A 19,451-nucleotide genomic window follows, 5' to 3' on the forward strand; every position below is an offset into this window, starting at 1 on the left:
AAAGAGATGAATGATTTTTTATGATCCACTTTGGGGATAGCTGTTAAAGATTATTTCTGCCAGTAGGTTGTGGCTCACACCTGGAATCTCAGCACTTGGGAGACAAAGGGAGAAGGATCTGAGTTCGAGGCAAGCCTGGTCTACAGAGGGAACGTCAGGACAGCCAGGGCTACACAGAGAAACGCTGCTTCTAAAGTAAAAAAAGAAAGAGAGACTTCTTTTCTTTCTATACTAAAAAGTTTCCCTCAACAATTACTTGAAAGAGAATCCTGCATTCTTTTCTAACACAAGAGTCATAATGTTGAGCAGATTAAGTGATTAAAGTACTCTAGGATAAATTATCTTATGAGGAAACAGGGTTTTAGTGTTGTTCTGAAAAAGCCAAGTCTAATATGCCTAAAACATTAATCATCTTAATTCAACTAGTGTATGAATCATTAGCTTACTAATTCACCTTAATACTGATCCTTCATAGCATTTATTTTCGATAACAAATCTATACTGAAACAGCATTCCCCCCTTCTAATCTACAGTTTGTTTTCTGCATTCAGAAGGATTTAACTCAGTCTACAATTTAATGATGGTATTTCATCTAAATTTAGAAACAGAAGAACCCCAAGTACCACTGACTCCTTTACAGAGGTTTTCAGGCAATACACACAGACGACAGTTTTCTAGAATGTCTCTCCCCGTTATCTTGTTTCTTGGTAGACATGAAAGGACCAGGACTGATAGGTGACCCTGGACCTAGAGTAACTTTGTAGATCCTGGCTAAGTTGCCAACTACAAGATAACAAAGAAGGAAAACAAAACAAAAAACCTTAACTTTCTGTACACTCAAAAGTGATACTCCATCTCCCCTAAGAGAGGGTTCAAAAAGCAGACAGATGCTAAAACAGTGCCTAGGACAACCTGCTCCACTCCACCAAGCAGTCCTGTGTGGAAGGACCACATTGCTACACCCAGATGATGCACGCTAGTTCCCTGGACACACACCCTGGGACACAATGACAGCTAACAACCCTAATTTCAGCAACAAGATCCTTTTAGCCTCCCGAAATCTAGCCTAAGTGCCCTTCAGCATGAGACATATTTGCTAATGAAGTATCCCAGGAATATGTGCAGCATGTTTCCAGGTGACACAAGGTCCCTCAGCCAATTACGCTATTCATTCTTTTCTCTCTAGGGAGAAGCTTATGAATAATATTTCTTCTCTATTAGATTAGATAATTCTATCCATAGGGAGCCCTAGCCCCACTAGATCCATTCCTGAGCCCGTAATAAAAATATTAAGGTTAATTAATGTCTTTAACCTTCTCTTGAAGAATATGCTCCATTCCTACTAAAATAAGTAAGTAAATAAAATGGCCACATAATTTATTACTAGAAACTATGTTTCCCCTCTACCCTAACTGACCCAAGAAAGCATATTCAGTGGAATTAAGACTGTATTCATTGTCCTCTCGAATTGTTTCTCCACTCACCTGTATGTTGGCCTTAATTCTAATTTTAAAATGTATTCACTTGCCGGGCAGTGGTAGCTCAAGCCTTTAGACCTAATACTTGAGAGGCAGAGACAGGCAGATCTCTGTGAGTTCAAGGCTAGCGTGGTCTACGGAGTGAGTTCCAACACAACCAGATCTGTTACACAGAGAAACCTGTTATGATAATGCGTATGGGGAGCCTTGGTAGATTCCATGGCAATAGAGGGTGTCCAAGGAGGGGCACAAATATGCCAAGCAAACAGAGCTTAAGTGAGAAGTTTTTTTATAAAGGGAAAAGGGGGGTAGGAAAAGAGACACAGAGACAGAGAGAGAAAACTAGAGGAGAGGGAGCCAAGAAAAGTCCTGTCTGCCCCAGGAAAACAGCAGGAAAGAGTGCAGTAGGCTGGGTCTTTCTTTTTAGTGGGGTCCTTTGAGCCTTCTGTAGACTATGTAGCCATGGAACCCTGGGCTGACCAGGGCACTGCCTGAGTGCATTCTGCCAGGTGACAGGGGCAGGCCAGGAGAATGCCTGAATCCTTACAAAACACTATCTTGAAAAACAAAAACGAACAAAAAAAAATCCAAATCTGAGCATATCATTAAGGATAAGACCTCAGGACTCACACATGCCAAGAATATAATACACACTACAGGAAATAGTAACAAAAGAGAGAAATATTAATGTTGGGCTCCAGCCCCCATGGGGATCTCTGGTCAGCCAACAGGTACATTCTGTTTTCTAGTCCAAGTACAGCCTGTTTTCTAGTCCTGGTTTACTTCCCAGCGTTGCCCGACAGCATCAACATCTAGCACAAGGAAAACACTATCTCTTCCACCTGTGGTTTTTCCATTGTGCTGTAAGCCTGTATATAAGACTGTTCCCTCTCTACAATAAAGAGTCCTCTTAGCACAAATGACCAGACGTCTTGTCTTTCAGTTCAATATCCAGGCTTTTGCCCGATATATTAGACTTGCTCATAGCATGGGCACCACTAATGAAGGTCCCACCAAGATGTGGAGAGACTTGGAAAGATTGGCAAAGATCAGGAAAGAAAGGAGATTGGAAAAGAAAGGAGACTTGGGAAAGAAAGGAACTGAAAACAGGTACTTCAATGTCAGGGACCTCCAGCCATCAACCAGGTACAGCTGCCTCACGTACTCATAAAAAAAAGACCCTCATAGAAAGTACATGACTCGGGACTACCCTGCTACCGCCAAATTCCAGAAACAGACCTGCGGCTTATCTAGGGCGTAGGCTTAAACAATAGAAGGTGGAATGTGAAAGATAAAGTTAGAATGTGCAGTTAGGTTACCAGAGGACACAGGATGACCTACCCATCCCACTGACCTTTGCTCCGCCAGGTTCATCGCAGCTACAGCACATCCCTCATTCCTTCCCCTCCTCCCTTCCCCTATATAAATCCCTTTGGGATGAATAAAGTTGTCCCCTTGATCAGACTCTTGTCTTGGCATCCGTCCTTGTATCCCCTGCCCCCCATCTTTTTCCTAGGTGTCCACCAGACCCACGTTGGACACTTCAACTTTTAACAGTTAGTGCAATTGAATGGTTATATCTCCAGGCTTTTGCCTGAGGGATCACCCTCGGTTGGAGGATGTATTGATTTAAATCTCCAGGTTTTCACCAAATCCACCTGTAGGGAAAAGGGTCCAGCCAAAGTAACACACCTTGAGCAGACCCAAAGAAACATTTTGCCCCTGAAACCAGGACCAAAGAAATGTACCCTGGCCTGGAAACCAGTGTCAAAGAAACACACTTTGTCCCTGGAATCAGAGCCAGGGAAAGAAAAACACCCTGTCCCTAAAACTAGAGCCAAAATGCTAAAAAAGATCAGAGAAAGAAACACTTTGACCCTGAACCAGAGCCAAATCTGACCCTAACCCCGTGCAGAAAACTAACCAATCCCTGAGCAGAAGATCTAGCCATCCTAAACTCAGAGACTGAAATCTGACCAATCCCTACCCCGGAAAACTCCACCCCCTAAAAATCCCTATGTAAACCCGGTGTCTGTTCAGCCGGCGGCTGTTCATGCTGCCTGGCTTTCCTCAGCCACCCCGGCAGCCACTCTCCTGGGTTTTCCCCTCCCAATAAATCTCTTGAATGAGGTTTGGGTGAGACCTTCTTTCGCCTTAGCAGAGACAACCTTGAGTAGAGCAGAGCAGAGCAGGACTGTTAACATTTTTCGCTGGGGTAAACCTTCCCCTGGTGAACTCAAGTTGTTACAGTCTCAGGGAAACCCTCTCCAGCAAGAGCAAAGCTAACAAATGGGGGAAGCCTTTCCCTGAAGCAAGGTGGTAAGCTGCTATGCTCACTGTGACCTGTGGTATTCCTTGGCTCCCAAGAGAATACCTTTCTATCCAAACTGTAACACTCAGTATTCTTTGGCTCCCGAGTGCCATAATCCACCCCTGAGCATCTGTTGAAATGCTTACACCGCTGAGACCAGGAAAGAAAGAGGAACCCGAGTGATCACCTTCGAAGGAGATGGTGTATTGAATTTAAATCTCCAGGCTTTTGCCTAATCCACCAAGATCAGGAAAGAAAGGGGAACCTGAGATATTGCCCCCCAAGGCTGGCCAGCAAGTAAAGTTGTGTATTGGAAAGCGGTACCAAATTAGGAGTACCAGATTAAATCTCCAAGCTTTCACCCAGCTCCAAGGTAGGGAAAGAAAGGGGAACCTGAGAGATCGCCCTCCAAGGCTGGCCAGCAGGTAAGGATTTGTGAAGGTGTATTTGGAAAATGGGTACCTCAGCTTCTAAGGCTGTGCTGATAGAACAGTTACTAGAATTGTTAAAGAGACAAGGTACCAGCATTGAGAGAAAGACAGCTAAAGATTTTATTTTAACGTTGGAAAATACAAGTCCATGATTTTTACACTCAGGAGAGCTTAATATCCCTGATTGGGAACAAGTTAAAAATGACCTCCAACACCTGGGAAGCAGAGGCAGGCAGATCTCTGTGAGTTCAAGGCCAGCCCGGTCTACAGAGTGAGTTCCAGGAGAGCCTCCAAAGCCACAAAGAAACCCTATCTCAAAAAAAAACAAAAAACAAAAACTGACCTCCAAAAGGCTCTTCAGAAAGAGGGACCGGATAGTTTTCCTATTGCAGCCTTTCCCCTTTGGATACTAGTGAAAGATGCCCTATTGAAAATGAAGAAACAAATGGCTGACCTTGAAAACAAACATTTAAAAATGCCCAGGAGGAACAGTTAGCAAATTACTGCCCATGTTTAGCCTTAAACTATATTCCTAGTGATTGGCTACAATTGTGCTGAGCCACATTACAAGGAGTGGGTATGGCTGTAGCTCCTGAGTACAGCTCAGAACGTCTCAAATGGAGACATGATGAGAGGCACACAGGACCTTTTACCACTCAACCAGTTGCTCTGAAAAATTCTGTTACTCGTATGTCGGAAGACTGGACAGGACTGAGACATTTTTAGCTGGGGCCATTGTGACAAAGCCTCCACCCATACGGCCTATTCCAATCACATGGAAGTCAGAGCAACCAGTGTGGGTAGACCAATGGCCCCTATCTAAGATAAAAATGGAGGCTACTCGTCAGCTGGTGCAAGAGCAATTGGAGGCTGGACATATTGAATAAAGAAAAAATTAGGAAAATGGCGCCTGTTACAGAATTTGAGACAGGTCAGTAAAACTGTGATGGTCATGGGTGCCACACGACCAGGTTTGCCCACTCCAGTAGGAATCCCGAAAGATTGGGTTTTTTTTGTTGTTGTTTTGTTTTGTTTTTAACTTTTATTATTACTTTAATTTTAAATAGCTTGCTTCACGTGTCAATCCCAGTTACCTCTCCCTCCCCTCCTCCCGCACCCCTCCACCATCCCCCCCCAGCCTCCCACCCTATCTCCACTTCCTTCCACATAGGGGATATCCAGAGTCTGCCATTTCGCTCAGGGCAGGGTCCAGGCACTCCCCCCCCCCCCCAAAAGATTGGTTTTTATTGGTCACTGCCCTGTCCTTTTTGGTATTTCCCTCAGTGATGGTACCACTGGGGTCTTTTGGCAAACTGGACCCATTCTCTGGGTACATGAACATGCCTCTCCTTCTAAGGCAGTTAGAGCATACCCACAAGCAGTAATCTTTTCATGAAGCAAGTGAGAACAAACCCCAAGGAAAGAACAGCAGATTTTGACAAGCTGGGAGGCTAGGCACGGAAGCAGGTAACTTCACTGAGGTCAGGGAGTTGAAGAGTTTCTCAAAACAGTTGTATTCATCTAGGAAACAATGGGAAACCACTAAAGTTTTAAAGCACAAATAGACATGATCAAGCCTGAGACCTAGATTCTAATGCTCAAGAGGAGACCGGTGAGGAACAGGAAGCAGGCAGTGACAGAAGCAGGAGGCAAAGTGGAAACTGATCACACCAGAGCTCGTTGGGATCTCCAGCTGGGAGAGAAGCAGGAATGAGGATAGCTGAAGGTGAGGGGTTGAGCCTGACTGAAATCCAGGGTTTAGGGAGCCAGCCCCACAGAACTCGGGACAGCACCAAGGCACAGGAAGCAGAGCTTTCCCGCCTGTCTGAGGCCCTCCACAGACCTGCCAACTGCCTCTGAGAGGATGTAAGAGGTTGCCTGCATATACATGGAGGAGTAAGGGGGAATCCAGGTTAAGTAGGGCTCTTTCTAATCAGTACAAAAAACAATTTTAGAGACCCACCAGGTACCAACAGTTACCATCACATAAGCAGAAAGGAATAAAAAATACAGGTTCCAGATAGTAATTTTGACCATAAGAATACCAACTACGCTGGGCCGTGGTGGCATATGCCTTCAGTCTTAGCACTCAGGAAGCAGAAGCAGGTGGATTTCTGAATTGAAGGCCAGCCTCATCTACACAATAAGTTTCAGGACATCCAGGGCTACACAGAGAAACTTGCCCTTGGAAGAGTAAAAAACAAAAAACAAAAAAAAAAAAAACCCCACCAAACACAACCCTGGTAGTTCACTGGTAGGAGCGTACTGACATTTTCTAAAATTTCATATACAGTGGGAGTTTTGGGAAAGTCTCTGGCCCCTTCCTCCAAGCAAGTCTCTAACAGGCTCCCTCATTTGAATGTAGCACTGCCAAATTTTCAAAACCTTCAATAAATGTCTTAATAGTATCCTCATAAAAATATTTAATTGTCCAAACCCAAAGATGCTCGATTGTTTATCTTTAGAAATGTCTATAAGTTGGGTGGTGGTGGTGCACGCCTTTTACCCCAGCACTCAGGGGGCAGAAGCAGGTAGATCTCTGAGTTCAAGGCCAGCATGGTCTACAGAGCTAATTCCAGGACAATCAGAACTCTTGTCTCAAAAAACCAAGATAAGATTTAGGGGCAGAGCACTTGCCTAGCATCTGGAGAGAGAGTATGTGCGTGCGTGCATGTGTGTACAGAACGAAGAATTGCTTCACTGCATATTAAGAAGATAAACCCTAAGGATTTATGATAGCAAATCTGAAAAGGCAATCACCATGTAGCAGCCTACAGGAACAAGCTACTGATGACCTAAAGACTCGATTACACATGCTTGACCTCTGCTCTCCTTTAGCTAGCTGCAAGGCAAGCCAGAGGCCTCCACCGCAGTCCACCTAGCAAGACCCAGCCTGAACAAGCAGACAGAAAAAACACCCTCATCCTCTTAACGTGGCTCAACAGTAAAAGAAACTAAACACGGGATATCATCGAATGTTAAATCCATTAATAAAACAGCCAGGCCTCTGCCACCAAAATAAAAGATTATTTGAACAATGACCAAGTATTTCGTGCAAGCATTTTACAGTTCCCAAATGTCCAGTCACCACCATTGCATTGACTGGCAGAGCAATTCTATTATCTGTGTAGCATGTAGAGACTGTCAGCATGCATTTGATGAGTAACTGACTGAGGCAATGCCTGGTCCTAAACATATCAGCAATCCGTGTCTATTGCTATGCTGTCTGTCCTTCATACTGTTCACTGGCAGTGATTGCAGAAAAAGCACAGCTCCTCAAAATGTGCACAGCAAAGGCTTCTGGTGCAACCCCATTTGTATTAGCAATGTTTTCTCTTGCCAAGATCTTTCAAAGTCGATTACAGATCCCATCCAGGTGGAGCTGAAGCCATACCCCCTTCCTATCCCTCAGGACCTACCCACTGGTACTCGTCAGTTTGTAGGGCTGACACGGAGCTTCTGGAGTTACCTCAGAAGCTGCATTATGATTCCACAGGGACTCCCTCTTCTCTCCTGAACCCACAGAGTCAATGGTGAAGGTGACTGCAATAGTGACATAAAAATGCGGGAGACCAAATACACTTGGTCTTATTTAATCCTCACAGACAGCTGTCTTCTTTCCGTCACCTTTCCCAACCGGAAGCCAAAGGGGAGCAGCAAGAACATCGTCAGCTTGTGGAGAGCCAAAGCAGAGATCACCCAGCTTCTATACAGTAGAGCAAGACCCTGACTTCACAGTCTGTGCACTAACCACTACACATCCTGACAGCAAGTGCTCGCTGCCACACCCATTAAAACCTGAAAAGGAAGTGCAGCAGTTAGAAAAGTCAGAAACTGGCAGGAAGCTAAAGAAACGCATAACCTGACTCTATCAGGATGACCCCAATTCCCTTCTTCCTGAGGCAGCTGACCCCGGGTTACTATCCTGACAAGCACAGATGGTCCAGCTGATTTGATACCAAATATATATCCTTACAGCAAATACTACACTGGTTTCTTTTTCTCTTCTTTCTCTTGTTTTCTTTCTTTTTTTTCAAAACAGGGTCTGACGACGCAACTCTGGCTTTGCTAGAACTCACTATGTAAACCAGTCTGGCCTTGAGCTCTGCCCGTCTCTGCCTCCAAGTGCTAGGATTAAAGGCCTGTACCACTAACCAGCCACTAAACTGGTTTCTAATCTACTCAGCTATGTAATTAGCGTAGTAGAGGCCATACTAATCCTCCCAGAGAAGAAGTATGAAGTCAAGCTAGATAAAATTGCTAATCTCCATAATGCATCCATCCCATGGTATGCAACTAGCTGGGCAGACAAGGATGGAGTAATAATGTACAAGAACAAAAGGAAAACAGAAACCAAATCTCTCTTGGACACCATAAAGTAGAAATTAAAAAACAGGATATTCTGTTCTTACCAACTTATTAAGATTTCTAACATGAAATTATCTTCACTGTTACAAGTGATAAATATTACCCATCCTTGCCAGATTATAAAGGGATCCACTTTCTCTAAATAGCAGCCCCGCTGTAAACATTGTAATCTTTTAAATTGGGACTTACATTCTCCAAAGGAAATCACTGAGTAAGCGAATAAATATGTAAGATGCCCATCAGCATGGTGGGGCCGGAGCAATGGCTTGGAGGTTAAAAGCACTCATCACTCTTGTCATCAACTCAAGTTTAGCAAGTTCAGTTCTCAGCACCCGTGTGCTGGCTCACAAGCACCTGTAGCTCCAGGGAGCTGACACCCCCTCTTCTGACTTCTGAGAGTACCAGGCATGCCCATGTTGCACATACATGCAAGCAAACATGCTTAAGATCAAAATAAATAAATCTAAAGACGTTCAGAGAATAATTCCTAATAACAAACTATTAGAAATATGACATCCTATATTTTAAGAGTTATTTATCTAATCTGGGCGGTGGTGGCGCACTCAGGACGCAGAGGTAGGTGGATCTGAATTCAAGGCAGCCTGATCTTCATAGTGAGTGAGCCAAAGCTAGCCAGGGCAGACAGACCCAGTAAACAAAATTCTAAGTAGCCACTACTGTTAAGAGTTTTTAGTAACACGGACGCACGCAACTATTATGTAAAGCCTACAGCAGCAACATAGCAAGGTGTGTAGAGGCACTATGAAAACGCCAACTACCCCGTGTAACACCTGGCACATGCGTCATCAAATGCCTTAATGGGGAGAAAAGCCTTGGAAAGAGAATCGAAGAATATGCATGGAAAGAGCAGTGTTTACTTCTAAGAACTAATGGTGTCTTCCCCCTGGTTCTGTTTTTTTTTTTTTTAAGTGAGTCTATGTTTCCTATAACAAGCACATCTGTTGCTTTAGAACCAGAAAAAATTCCAAAATCAAAATCCAAGATGTCTTCTCAGCATTCACCCTGGAGAGCTGACCCCTAAGAGCAGGACAGGTCCTGGCCTGTGCATCTGCAGACCAGTGACAGTTACCAGCAACTAAAACCTGCCCAGAAAAGCACGGCCACCAGCATCACTCACCCGTGGGGTCTAGAGCCATGCTAAGAGAAAGGGGTGGGCATCACTAAGAGGCAGACACAGACCACTATAAAGGCCATAGCTTAAGGAATGTTCCAAATCTCTGTGCCTGTGTTTTTTAGATGAAACTGACAATGTGTTATTATTCAAATATCATTAAAGATGCTGAAGCTTGGGAAGAAGGGATATTCAGAAAGTAGTGGTTAAAGTACTGACATGACTTTATGTTCACTTTATCCAGCAAGTGAACAAGGGCTTTCTGTAGTTATTCTGGCTGCAAGTGTTCAGGATCCACTTCAAGAAAATGAAGATAGAGACACTTGCAGATCACTGACGAAAACCACAGGAATGTTTTAGTGTAGCTAAGTTTTCGTGTTGTACTGACTAGACACTTAATAATATCTAAACAATAGGATGAATGGGCCTGTTAAACCCCCTCCCAGTCTGGGCATTAGGTAGACCAGGAACTTATTCCCACTTGGCCCTATAGGGACGAAGACACACACACACACACACACACACACACACACAGAGAGAGAGACAGAGAGGGGGGGAGGGAGGGAGGGAGGGAGGGAGGGAGGGAGGGAGGGAGGGAGAGAGAGCGGAAGAGAGAGGGAAGGAAAGGGAGAGAGAGAGGGAGAGGGAGAGAGAGAGGGAGGGAGAGAGGGAGGGAGAGGGAGAGAGAGAGGGAGGGAGGGAGAGAGGGAGGGAGGGAGAGGGAGGGAGGGGGGAGGGAGAGAGGGGGGGGGAGAGAGCATCTGCTTTCTTCCATGTAAGAGAATAAAGCTGTGCAAGTTTGGTGCAGGGATTAACCAATGCTCTTAAAAACATCTTAAAAGAAATGCTGTAATCAGTAAGGAACCGATATTAACATCCTTCCACCAAATCATAGGAAACCTAGCCTGCGTTCCTACATCCTTATTTCTATAACCAAGTCATACAAAGTTGAGAGGAAATTGCCGAAGTTGATGTGTAAGGTGTCTATCCTTGGAAATGCTTTTACTGAGCTTCCTTCTTACCCTCTTAAGGACAGCTTGCCCATTTTCTCTGCACTCTGCTACCTGTCACTCTACACCGGCCAAGGGACTCAGGAGCCTCAACAGAAGTCTCAAACTAGAATGGAAACAAGTTTGGGGGACAAATCTTCTCATCAGCTGTTTGCTGTTTTCATTAGGCCTTCCAAACAGGACCCCAAAATCCTAACTTGAAAGCATCCAGTCCCATTGGCCACCCTTCACCTGGACATCATCACTCCAGTTAGCCTCACAGCTGATGCCTTTCATATGCATCCAACATCCCTGGGCTGAAGGGTGGCACAAGCCCTTTACCCCAGCACTCGGAAGGAAGAGGCAGGGGGATCTTGTGAGTTCGAGGCTAGCCTGGTCTACAGAGCTAGTTCCAAAAACAGCCAGGACTACACCAAGAAACCATGTCTTGAAAAACAAAAAAGAATCACGAGTAGTAGTATAGATAACTTTTCTAAGTACATGTCTGAGTTCACCTACCAAAGATCCTGAGGGACAAATGGGAGCCTGCAGATCTGAATGCAGGGAACGGAAGGGAGCTCTGAGGCAGAGTATCGAGGCTCACCCAACCCCATGTGAAAGATTAAGTAAACCACCAAGACAAGATGTTTTGGATAACTAATTTCAGAAAGTATGTGGACCTAACATACTTTGGATCACTGAGATAGAACATCGCCATTGTTCTTTGCGGGCTGATGACTGGCTGGGTAGGTTATTTCTTCTTCAGTGCTGGAAGGCCTCCCTCCCTCCCTCCTGCAGCTCTCACACTGGCCTGGACTGTGTTCTTTCAAGGAAACATATAAAGCAATTGTAGGCTGCGGAGTGGGTTGGCTTTGGGGTTAAAATCTAACGTGTACCATGACACCTTGAGAATCAACAATGAAAAGGCAACCAGAAAATTTCCAGAAACAAAACCGACAATTGAACAAGAGGTCGTATGCAAAAAAACAAACAAACAAAAAAAAACACCTTCCCCTTCACCCCCATACACTAACACACACAAACATATAGATAACAGAATAAGGAAGTGATCTGTGTTAAGCTGGCTTTCATCCCTGGAACCCTGAACAAGGAAAGACCTGACTACTTGGAAGTTCAGTTCAAAGTTCCCACAAAGCCGTTTATTACTTTCTGTGTTGCACTATGGTTCTCTTCTCTATAAAAGTGAGAGCCTTATCTCTCTTATCGTGTATGACACCTATACCCCGTGCACTGAAGTTCACTGGAAAGGTTAGGATTCCTTAGACTCCCCATCAAAGTAAGGGCAACTACATACAGAATCAATGAGGACACAAATTTTTCCTAGATGGGCAACCCAAATCACATTTCCTGTAATGCTAATAATTATCCAGTAAAATTCTGACCTATTCTACCCCATGCCCACGGACGTCATGGTTACCCTCAGATGAACACAAGCAAGTCACAAGGAAAAATTCTAGAGCTCCTACAGGAAAAACAGCCCCTCTGAAAATTTTTTTTAAAATGTCTATAGCTGACACCAGTTTATAATGGTGTAGAACCCTGACAGCTATGACACATTATGTTTTAAACTCCATATACCGAAGAATTCAGAGATGTGCAGCTCCTTTTACAAATCAGTATCCTCCCTTCAGTAAAACTAAAAATATTTCCCCTGCTGGATAGCATTTCATCCTAAAACTTCATCTTACAGCCCAAGAATACAGAACAGAAAATGTGAAAAATAAAAGCCTTCTAGAAATCACCACAGGAGAGGAGAAAGTCAGGAAAACATACAAAGCACTGAGAGCTGGATGTGTGAGGATGCCAGGAGAGGGGGGAGGGCTTCATGAGGTTCTAGGCAAGCCCTTTGATGACATCACCCCACATACATAATGTTACAGCAGTCAGCACAGGCCTCCTGCTTTCCCATTGGTGAACACTGTGTCAGCCGACATCAGAAGATAGTCATCATTGGTCAGACAATTACAACCGGAGCAACTAGCATCCACGGTCGTTAGCACAAACCTGGCAGGCTGCAGAAGGGAGAAGGCACAGCCTGCTTTCCTTCTCAATGAAGTTTATGTCTCCTTTCCAGCCAGGCGGAGGACGGCTGGGTGACTGACTGACTGTGCTCCCAAGCTAGCAGCATTTACCAACTGAGACAGCGGTTAGTAGTGAGCACACAGGTAAAGGCCAGGCGTCTCATAAACGAACAAAAATGTCTCTACGTCAGCGCTGTTAATGTTTAAGGGTCTTTCAATCAAAAACTGCAGTTCAAAAGTGCTTTTTGGAGCTAAGGCATTTCCCTCTACCTCATGGTTAGAAACGGCACCAGGATATTTTTAACTGGGAAGCAGTTTCAAGACAGAACAGGGGGGTGATTTTCCAAGGGAATGCAGACTTTCTACTTGGCAGTGAAATTGCCACTCCAGTCAATATGAAACTATTCACTACAAAAATAAAGTCTATAATATTTAGTATCTAGGCCAATGAGTATCAGGTTAAACATTCAAAACAGCAATCAACTTCACGAGCTTGCCTCAGTCTAGCCCTCAAGAGTTTGCACACACCACTCCAAAGCCCTATTCTAAGAATGGATGCTGCCAGAGCGAAGGTAAACACCACAGGGCAAGTTTTCCCAATTCCTTATTTACCAATTCCAATTACTCAAAGATGCTAGTTAGTACACTCAGACACTGCGATGCAAAACACCAAGCCTGCACGTCCCCCAAGACTTCAGATCCCTTGCAGCACACTCGATAGAGAACCTGTTATAATTAGTTGACTTTGTTTAGACTACGTGTAAGAGATTTTAGACAACTGTTACACAAACAAGTTCTCAAAAGGCAGGGCAGATGCTTCTCTACACGTTTTTCTTCCAGAAGCTATTATAAAGCATTCAAAGGGACCAGGTCAAGTTAAGATGAGCCTTCATGATTTTCAAGCCCTCCACGCTCCTCTCAAGAGGGTCTAAGTCTTTACAACGTCAGTCTAATGACAACTTAAAAAAAAAATCCTTCATTTTGTTCAAGACATTTTGGTTGTTGGGTTTTATCTTGAGAGCAGGTGGGAGAGTTCTAAAATTGGGCTGTGAAGGAAACATAATGAGACAGAAAGCTAAAGAGATTAGGATCATCAAGGAAGGGGTAGGTCCTTCCACGGTCATACAGCAATCAAGAATACGAAGTCAAAGATCAAAAGACAGGGCGGGCATACATTCTACAGTGTGACTACAGCAGGATTCAAACCGCGAGAAGCCAAGCATGCTGAACTCCCAGCAGCATGGTTATGGGCATGTACTATTGGCACAAAGTGAGCATTTCAATCAGTGGCCTTAGCAAGCATCTGCCACGAAAAAAAAGCATGCTGCTAAGCGCTTTGCGGAATCAAGGGGGTGGAAGCAGAACCTTGCCCTTACCAGCCCATGATGTGCTAGGAGTCATAAGCACACCTGTGCATACCCCCCTGTAAAAACAGAGACAGGAAAAGGGGGGCTATTCAAGAGCTAAGAACACTGATCAACACTAACAAGAGAAAAGAAATAGGTGATGTGGGCCATTTTCAATCCCTTGAGGTCCAGGGGCCTGTGTGGTTCTGACAGAGTAGCTATCACTTATTGAGTATCTGTATAAAGAGGCGGGAAATGATCCTGGGGCAGGCACAGGAAGTAGTGGGGGGGGGGAACGATGACAAATAGAGACAGCATTCACTATGGTGGTGTAACGAAAGTCAGACAGTGAGTGCCAAGCTTCTGCAGAGGCTGGGAAAGGCGACACCGAAAGGCAGGCCCAAAGGGGATGCAGCTAGTAGCCTGTGCTAACACGTTAGGAGAACGCGGCTCCAGGAGAAGGGCGACTAGAGCAGAGCGGCGGGGGTCAGTGGTGACCTCAGAGAATTCTAGGCTAGAAGCCGCAGGCTAAAGAGCTGTTCTCGCCCCCTACTCCTCCACCGTCCCTAAGTAAGACCCTAGAGGGAAGTGGAAATGCACCTCTAGGACCCTTGAACGCGGGCCGAAGGGGCTGGGCTTCCTGCAGAGACCTGGCCTCCCTATGACCGCCCCTTTACGGGGCGATCTAGACTGCGCGGGTGCAACCACCCTCCAGACCCAGGCTCGCACCCCCGGCCTCGGCGTCCCAGAAGACATGAGCGACAGCACCGAGCTAGGAGCTCGGGGCTCGGGCCTCACGCGGGCAGCCGCCATGCCGCAGCCCAACTCGCGCGCCCCGGAGCCAGGCTCCGCCCGGTCGCCACCGTAAACCGCCCAGGGGCTCAACTCGCCGGCTGAAGGCCAAGGGTGGGCGCGAAGGGGCGGGGGCCACAAGCCGTCGGCCCGGCCGAGGAAGTCGATCTCCCGGCCTCCGCCGCCAGCACCGCCGCCGGCTTCTACCACCCGCCCTAGCCCCGGACGCGCCAGCGTCTCCGGTTTCCCATTGATGAATGGAGGGAGGGAAGGAGCAGATCGCGAGCGCCCTCGCACGCGGCAGCGGAACCTCCCGGAGCCCGGAAGCCCCCGGAGGGCCGGCCGCTCCACAGCGGGAGATCGCAGGGCAGGCACTAGAGAGAGGGGAACGTCTCCACCACCACAGCACCGTCTACGGGGAAGGAGGGGCCTCCCTTGCTAAATATTGCAAGGTGACACTGGATCGCCTCCCACTCGGGCATTTTTCAAAAGACTGACGGAGGGAATATAGTAAACAATATGTTTTCCCAGATTCGAAGTTCTGGTGAAGGACCCCACACACACACACCCCCGACTCTTTGGCTAGAGCTTTCTAATGTCCAAACTCCTGCCGCTCCTCACTGAGAAGTGTGTCCAAAAGGCGTTTCCTTTAGACAGAAACTTAATAATGGCGTGGCTCCACTTGCTCGGGTTCATTCATTTTTATTGCAGTTTTCATTGTCCCCTCTTGCCCGACGTCTTTAAGAAACCGGAAAGTAATCTGGGTGGGGAAGACCCCAGGCATCTACGGCTGGGGGCGGCAGTCGGGAGAGCAGTTGAGTGGGAGAACTCCAAGGAGAAAGGAAGGACACGAGGGATGGGGAGAGGACCAGATAGAGAGGTGGGTTGGAGAGGGTTAAAGAGAGAGGAGACCGGGTCCTCCCTCCACTGCCTAGCACGCCCCAATTGCTGGAGGCCAAGCAAAACCCCCAAATCTAGGCGAAAGCCTGGAGACGGCACAGGTGGGGTATCTGGATTGTAGGGATTGTAGTATGTCTCCCTCGTCTCCCTATATCGCTCCAGGCACACATATTATATGTTCTACGTTATATAATCTACACAAAGATGCCCGCGTGGCCGCGGCTCAGACAGGGCACCCCCAAACCGCACGCTTCATGCAGCCTCAGACTCCTGCAGACATGAGACTCAGAACTCCTCGATCTGCTTGCTGGCTGCTGCTGGCAATCCATCGCTCCGCTCACGCTCTGACCGGGAATACCGACATGAATGCACTCCCGGGAACAGTAGCACGCGAAAAGCATCACCTACCAGTTTTCCTGCATCCATTGGATGGCTTCATTCTCGTTGAACTGCTTTTCGAATTCATATTCTTGTAAAGTCAACACTGACATGTTCATTGGGGCTGATCTTCGGAGTCGCTACGTGCTCTCTATACAAAATAAAAAAATCTGTAAAGAGCCTTTTATTTTGAGTGCTCTCCTGTCTGCTTCCCCCACCCACCCCCTAGGTATGGCCCCGCCGTCAGTCTCCTTGGCCGATCTCTCCCCCAGCCTCTCAGCTACATCCAGGGTTGAGCATTGCCTGCGCCTCAGCTCCCAGCTCCTGGCTCAGGGGCTCTCCTCCCGGCGTCCGCATCCACCGTAGGAGGAAATGAATGCCTTGCGGTCTTAGTGCCCGCACGTTTGTCCATCACGCTTTTTACTCGTCTACAGGGAAATCTCCTCCCCCTCGTGCGATCGGAAAAATTAACCCTTTGCGCGAGAGGGCGCAGAAGAGCAAGACCTCCCCTCGCCCTGGGGGACAGTTTTGTTTACCAGAGGTGGTTGGAGGAGTGGGGGGAAGGGCGCCAGGAGGGAGGAAGTAGCCTGGAGGTCATCCACAAACCCATTCGCAACCTCGTGGGCCGCCCTGCCTGGCCTTTGAATGAAGTTCAGCGTGCGAGGCGCAGCTGGGAGGCGCGTGGACCCGAAAGCTTGGCGAGTAAACAATTGGGAAATAGCAAAACCTGCCAGAACTCTCGCATGAGCACTCCTGGCAAATGAACGTGTGAGGATCACTTCAGGCTAGCTCGCCTCCCCGACCCCGAAGTACCCTTTGAGACCACCTCCACCGTGCAACCTGGGCGTGGACTCCCGTTGAGCGCGGGGCCAGCTGGCCCGCGGAGCCTTTAGATCACATGCAGACTGGATGCTGAAGATGAAGACCTGGGAAGTCTAGGGTGACTTAGGAGGCGGAAGTGGAAGGGCAAAGAAGAGTTAGATGGAGGGGTCTATTAGTGAACAAAGGAGGGAGGGAATTTGGCATACAGAATTAGGCGTGCTGGTCTATTGCCAAAACTTTATCTGTATGCTTGCTTTAGTTCTGCTTTATTCTTGTCCAATTAGGAAGAACAGATTAATTAACGTAGGAGAGGGGTGAATGCCATGTCTATCCCTCCAACACTAGGCTCACAACAACACCGTTTTAACCTTACCTTTCCCATATACCCCTCTTATTTTCCTGGAAGATAGTAATTTCCGTTCCTAAAAGGGTGAATGAAGTGAGAGACAATATGGTACCGAATAATATTTGGATCCAGTCATAAACAAAAGATAGTGATCAACAACCTATTTTAATGTTTTTTTGGTTTCTCAAGACAGGATTTCTCTGCGTACTCCTGCTGTCCTGGAACTCCCTCTGCAATCTAGGCTGGCTGTGAAACTCAGAAATCCGCCTGCCTCTGCTTCAGGAACTCTGGGATTAAAGGCTGTGACCCAGCTAACAATGGATTAGTTTAAAGATGTACATTAGGACCAGAAAGCCGGGCGTTGGTGGCGCACGCCTTTAATCCCAGCACTCGGGAGGCAGAGGCAGGCGGATCTCTGTGAGTTCGAGACCAGCCTGGACTACTAAGCGAGTTCCAGGACAGCCTCCAAAGCCACAGAGAAACCCTGTCTCGAAAAACCAAAAAAAAAAAAAAAAATTAGGACCAGAAAGAAAATGCCTTCTGCGAAGTGCATTTCCTCACCTACTGACGTGTGTGAAGGGGAGCCCTCATCAAACGTAGAAAACTTTGGTCTTTACAAGAGGGGACTGGAAGAAATTTTTCTGTAAATAAGGTGGCCCATGCCTTTAATCCCAGCACTTGCGAGGCAGAGGCAGTCGGATCTCTGTGAGTTCAAGACCAGCCTGGTCTACAAATCGAGTTCCAGAACAGCCTCCAAAGCTACACAGAGAAACCCTGTCTCGAAAAACAAAAAAATAAAAAAACAAAAAAAGGAAGATGGAGAAGTCTTGAAGAATGACATCCTTAAGCCAATCTCTGACCTCCACATGCACCTGCTCACAGGGAAGCAGCCCCACCCACACACATGGTTTTTTAAAACAAATATAAAGCCTGCATGATAACCTATGCCTATAATTCCAACATTTGGGACATAGGAGAATCAGGAGTTGGAGGTCATCTTTGGCTAAGCAGCAAATTCCTGGGTATTTTGGGCCACATGAGACCCTACGCATCCACCCACCCACCCCCAAAAAAATTCAATAGAGTTGAAAGCCAGCAGAGTATTACATCAACCACAGGGCTAGACTAGGTGATTAGCATTGATATGTATGTAGACACTCCCAAAGATTCTATGTGAAGATTCTTCTTATCTCTTCCGGTTGGGACTGTTCTAGGATGATGTGTCAGGTCAGTCCAAGGGACTCTGAAGGTAAGGCCCAAGCCAAAACACTTAAAGGTGGGTGTGGCTTAGCCGGATACTTGGGCCTTTGAGCAAGTTTGTAAAGCGTGAAGGAGTGATTGATTAAGTGACTGGACAGGAAGAGCCGGAAAAGAAAGGGGAGCCAAGTTTGGCAATGGTCACCTGTAATCCTCAGCCCTAGGGAGGCAGAGGGCAAGGAGATCTCTTGGAGGCCAGCATGGACAGTGTCAGAATAGCAAGGGTTACTTAATGTGGTGGTTGAATAAGAATATGCGGAGGAAACCGGGCGTTGGTGGCGCACACCTTTGATCCCAGCACTCGGGAGGCAGAGGCAGGCAGATCTCTGTGAGTTCAAGGCCAGCCTGGTCTACAGATCCAGTTCCAGGACAACCTCCAAAATCATACAGGAAAGCCCTGTCTCGAAAAACCAAAAAAAAAAAAAAAAAAAAAAAAAAGGTATGGGTCACCATCACCTGAAACCCCCCCTCCCTCCCTCCCGCATATCGCCCGGCGATAACGCATACCTTTAATCAGGTGGATTTCTGTGAGTTCAAGGCCAGCCTGGTCTACTGAGTTCCAGAACAGCTTCCAAAGCTAGAGAAACCCTGTGGGGGTGGGGGGAGGGGACAACAACACATCCCCATAGTTTTGGCCATTTGGATAGTTAACTGGGTCCCCTGTTGGTCTTGTTTGGTGAATTTGTGGAGGTGTGGCTTTGTTGGAACAGTGTATATCACCCACCAGAGGCCTGCTTTGAGAGTTTCAAGTTCTCTGCTTTGTGCTTGAGTTTGCTGGTGTGAGCTCAGCTTCCAACGGCTGCCTGCACCTTTGAGATTTTCTAGAGGGAAATGCAAAGATTAGAATTAAAGAGCACTC

At 46.7% G+C, this 19,451-nt stretch overlaps 1 protein-coding gene across 4 annotated transcripts in view; it reads right to left on the reverse strand.

Annotated features, from left to right (window-relative positions):
• The window catches only part of Elovl6 (ELOVL fatty acid elongase 6), a 109,172-nt gene extending 92,364 nt beyond the window's left edge, over positions 1 to 16,808 (reverse strand). For 2 of the 4 annotated variants that reach the window (XM_040751799.1, XM_005082833.4), the window contains exons 1-2: positions 16,471 to 16,610; positions 16,198 to 16,318 (exon numbers count right to left, since the gene is read on the reverse strand). In XM_040751799.1, coding sequence (XP_040607733.1) covers positions 16,198 to 16,215 — 18 coding nt within the window. In that variant the 5' untranslated portion in view covers positions 16,216 to 16,318; positions 16,471 to 16,610. Of the gene's footprint in view, positions 1 to 16,197; positions 16,392 to 16,470; positions 16,611 to 16,703 lie in introns of those variants that run through there. The other 2 variants (XM_040751798.1, XM_040751800.1) reach the window with 2 other exon arrangements.
• Positions 16,809 to 19,451: the final 2,643 nt, after the last annotated feature.

This window comes from Mesocricetus auratus, unplaced genomic scaffold (assembly GCF_017639785.1).
Source record: "Mesocricetus auratus isolate SY011 unplaced genomic scaffold, BCM_Maur_2.0 Super-Scaffold_100009, whole genome shotgun sequence".
NCBI classification, from domain to species: Eukaryota; Metazoa; Chordata; class Mammalia; order Rodentia; family Cricetidae; genus Mesocricetus; species Mesocricetus auratus.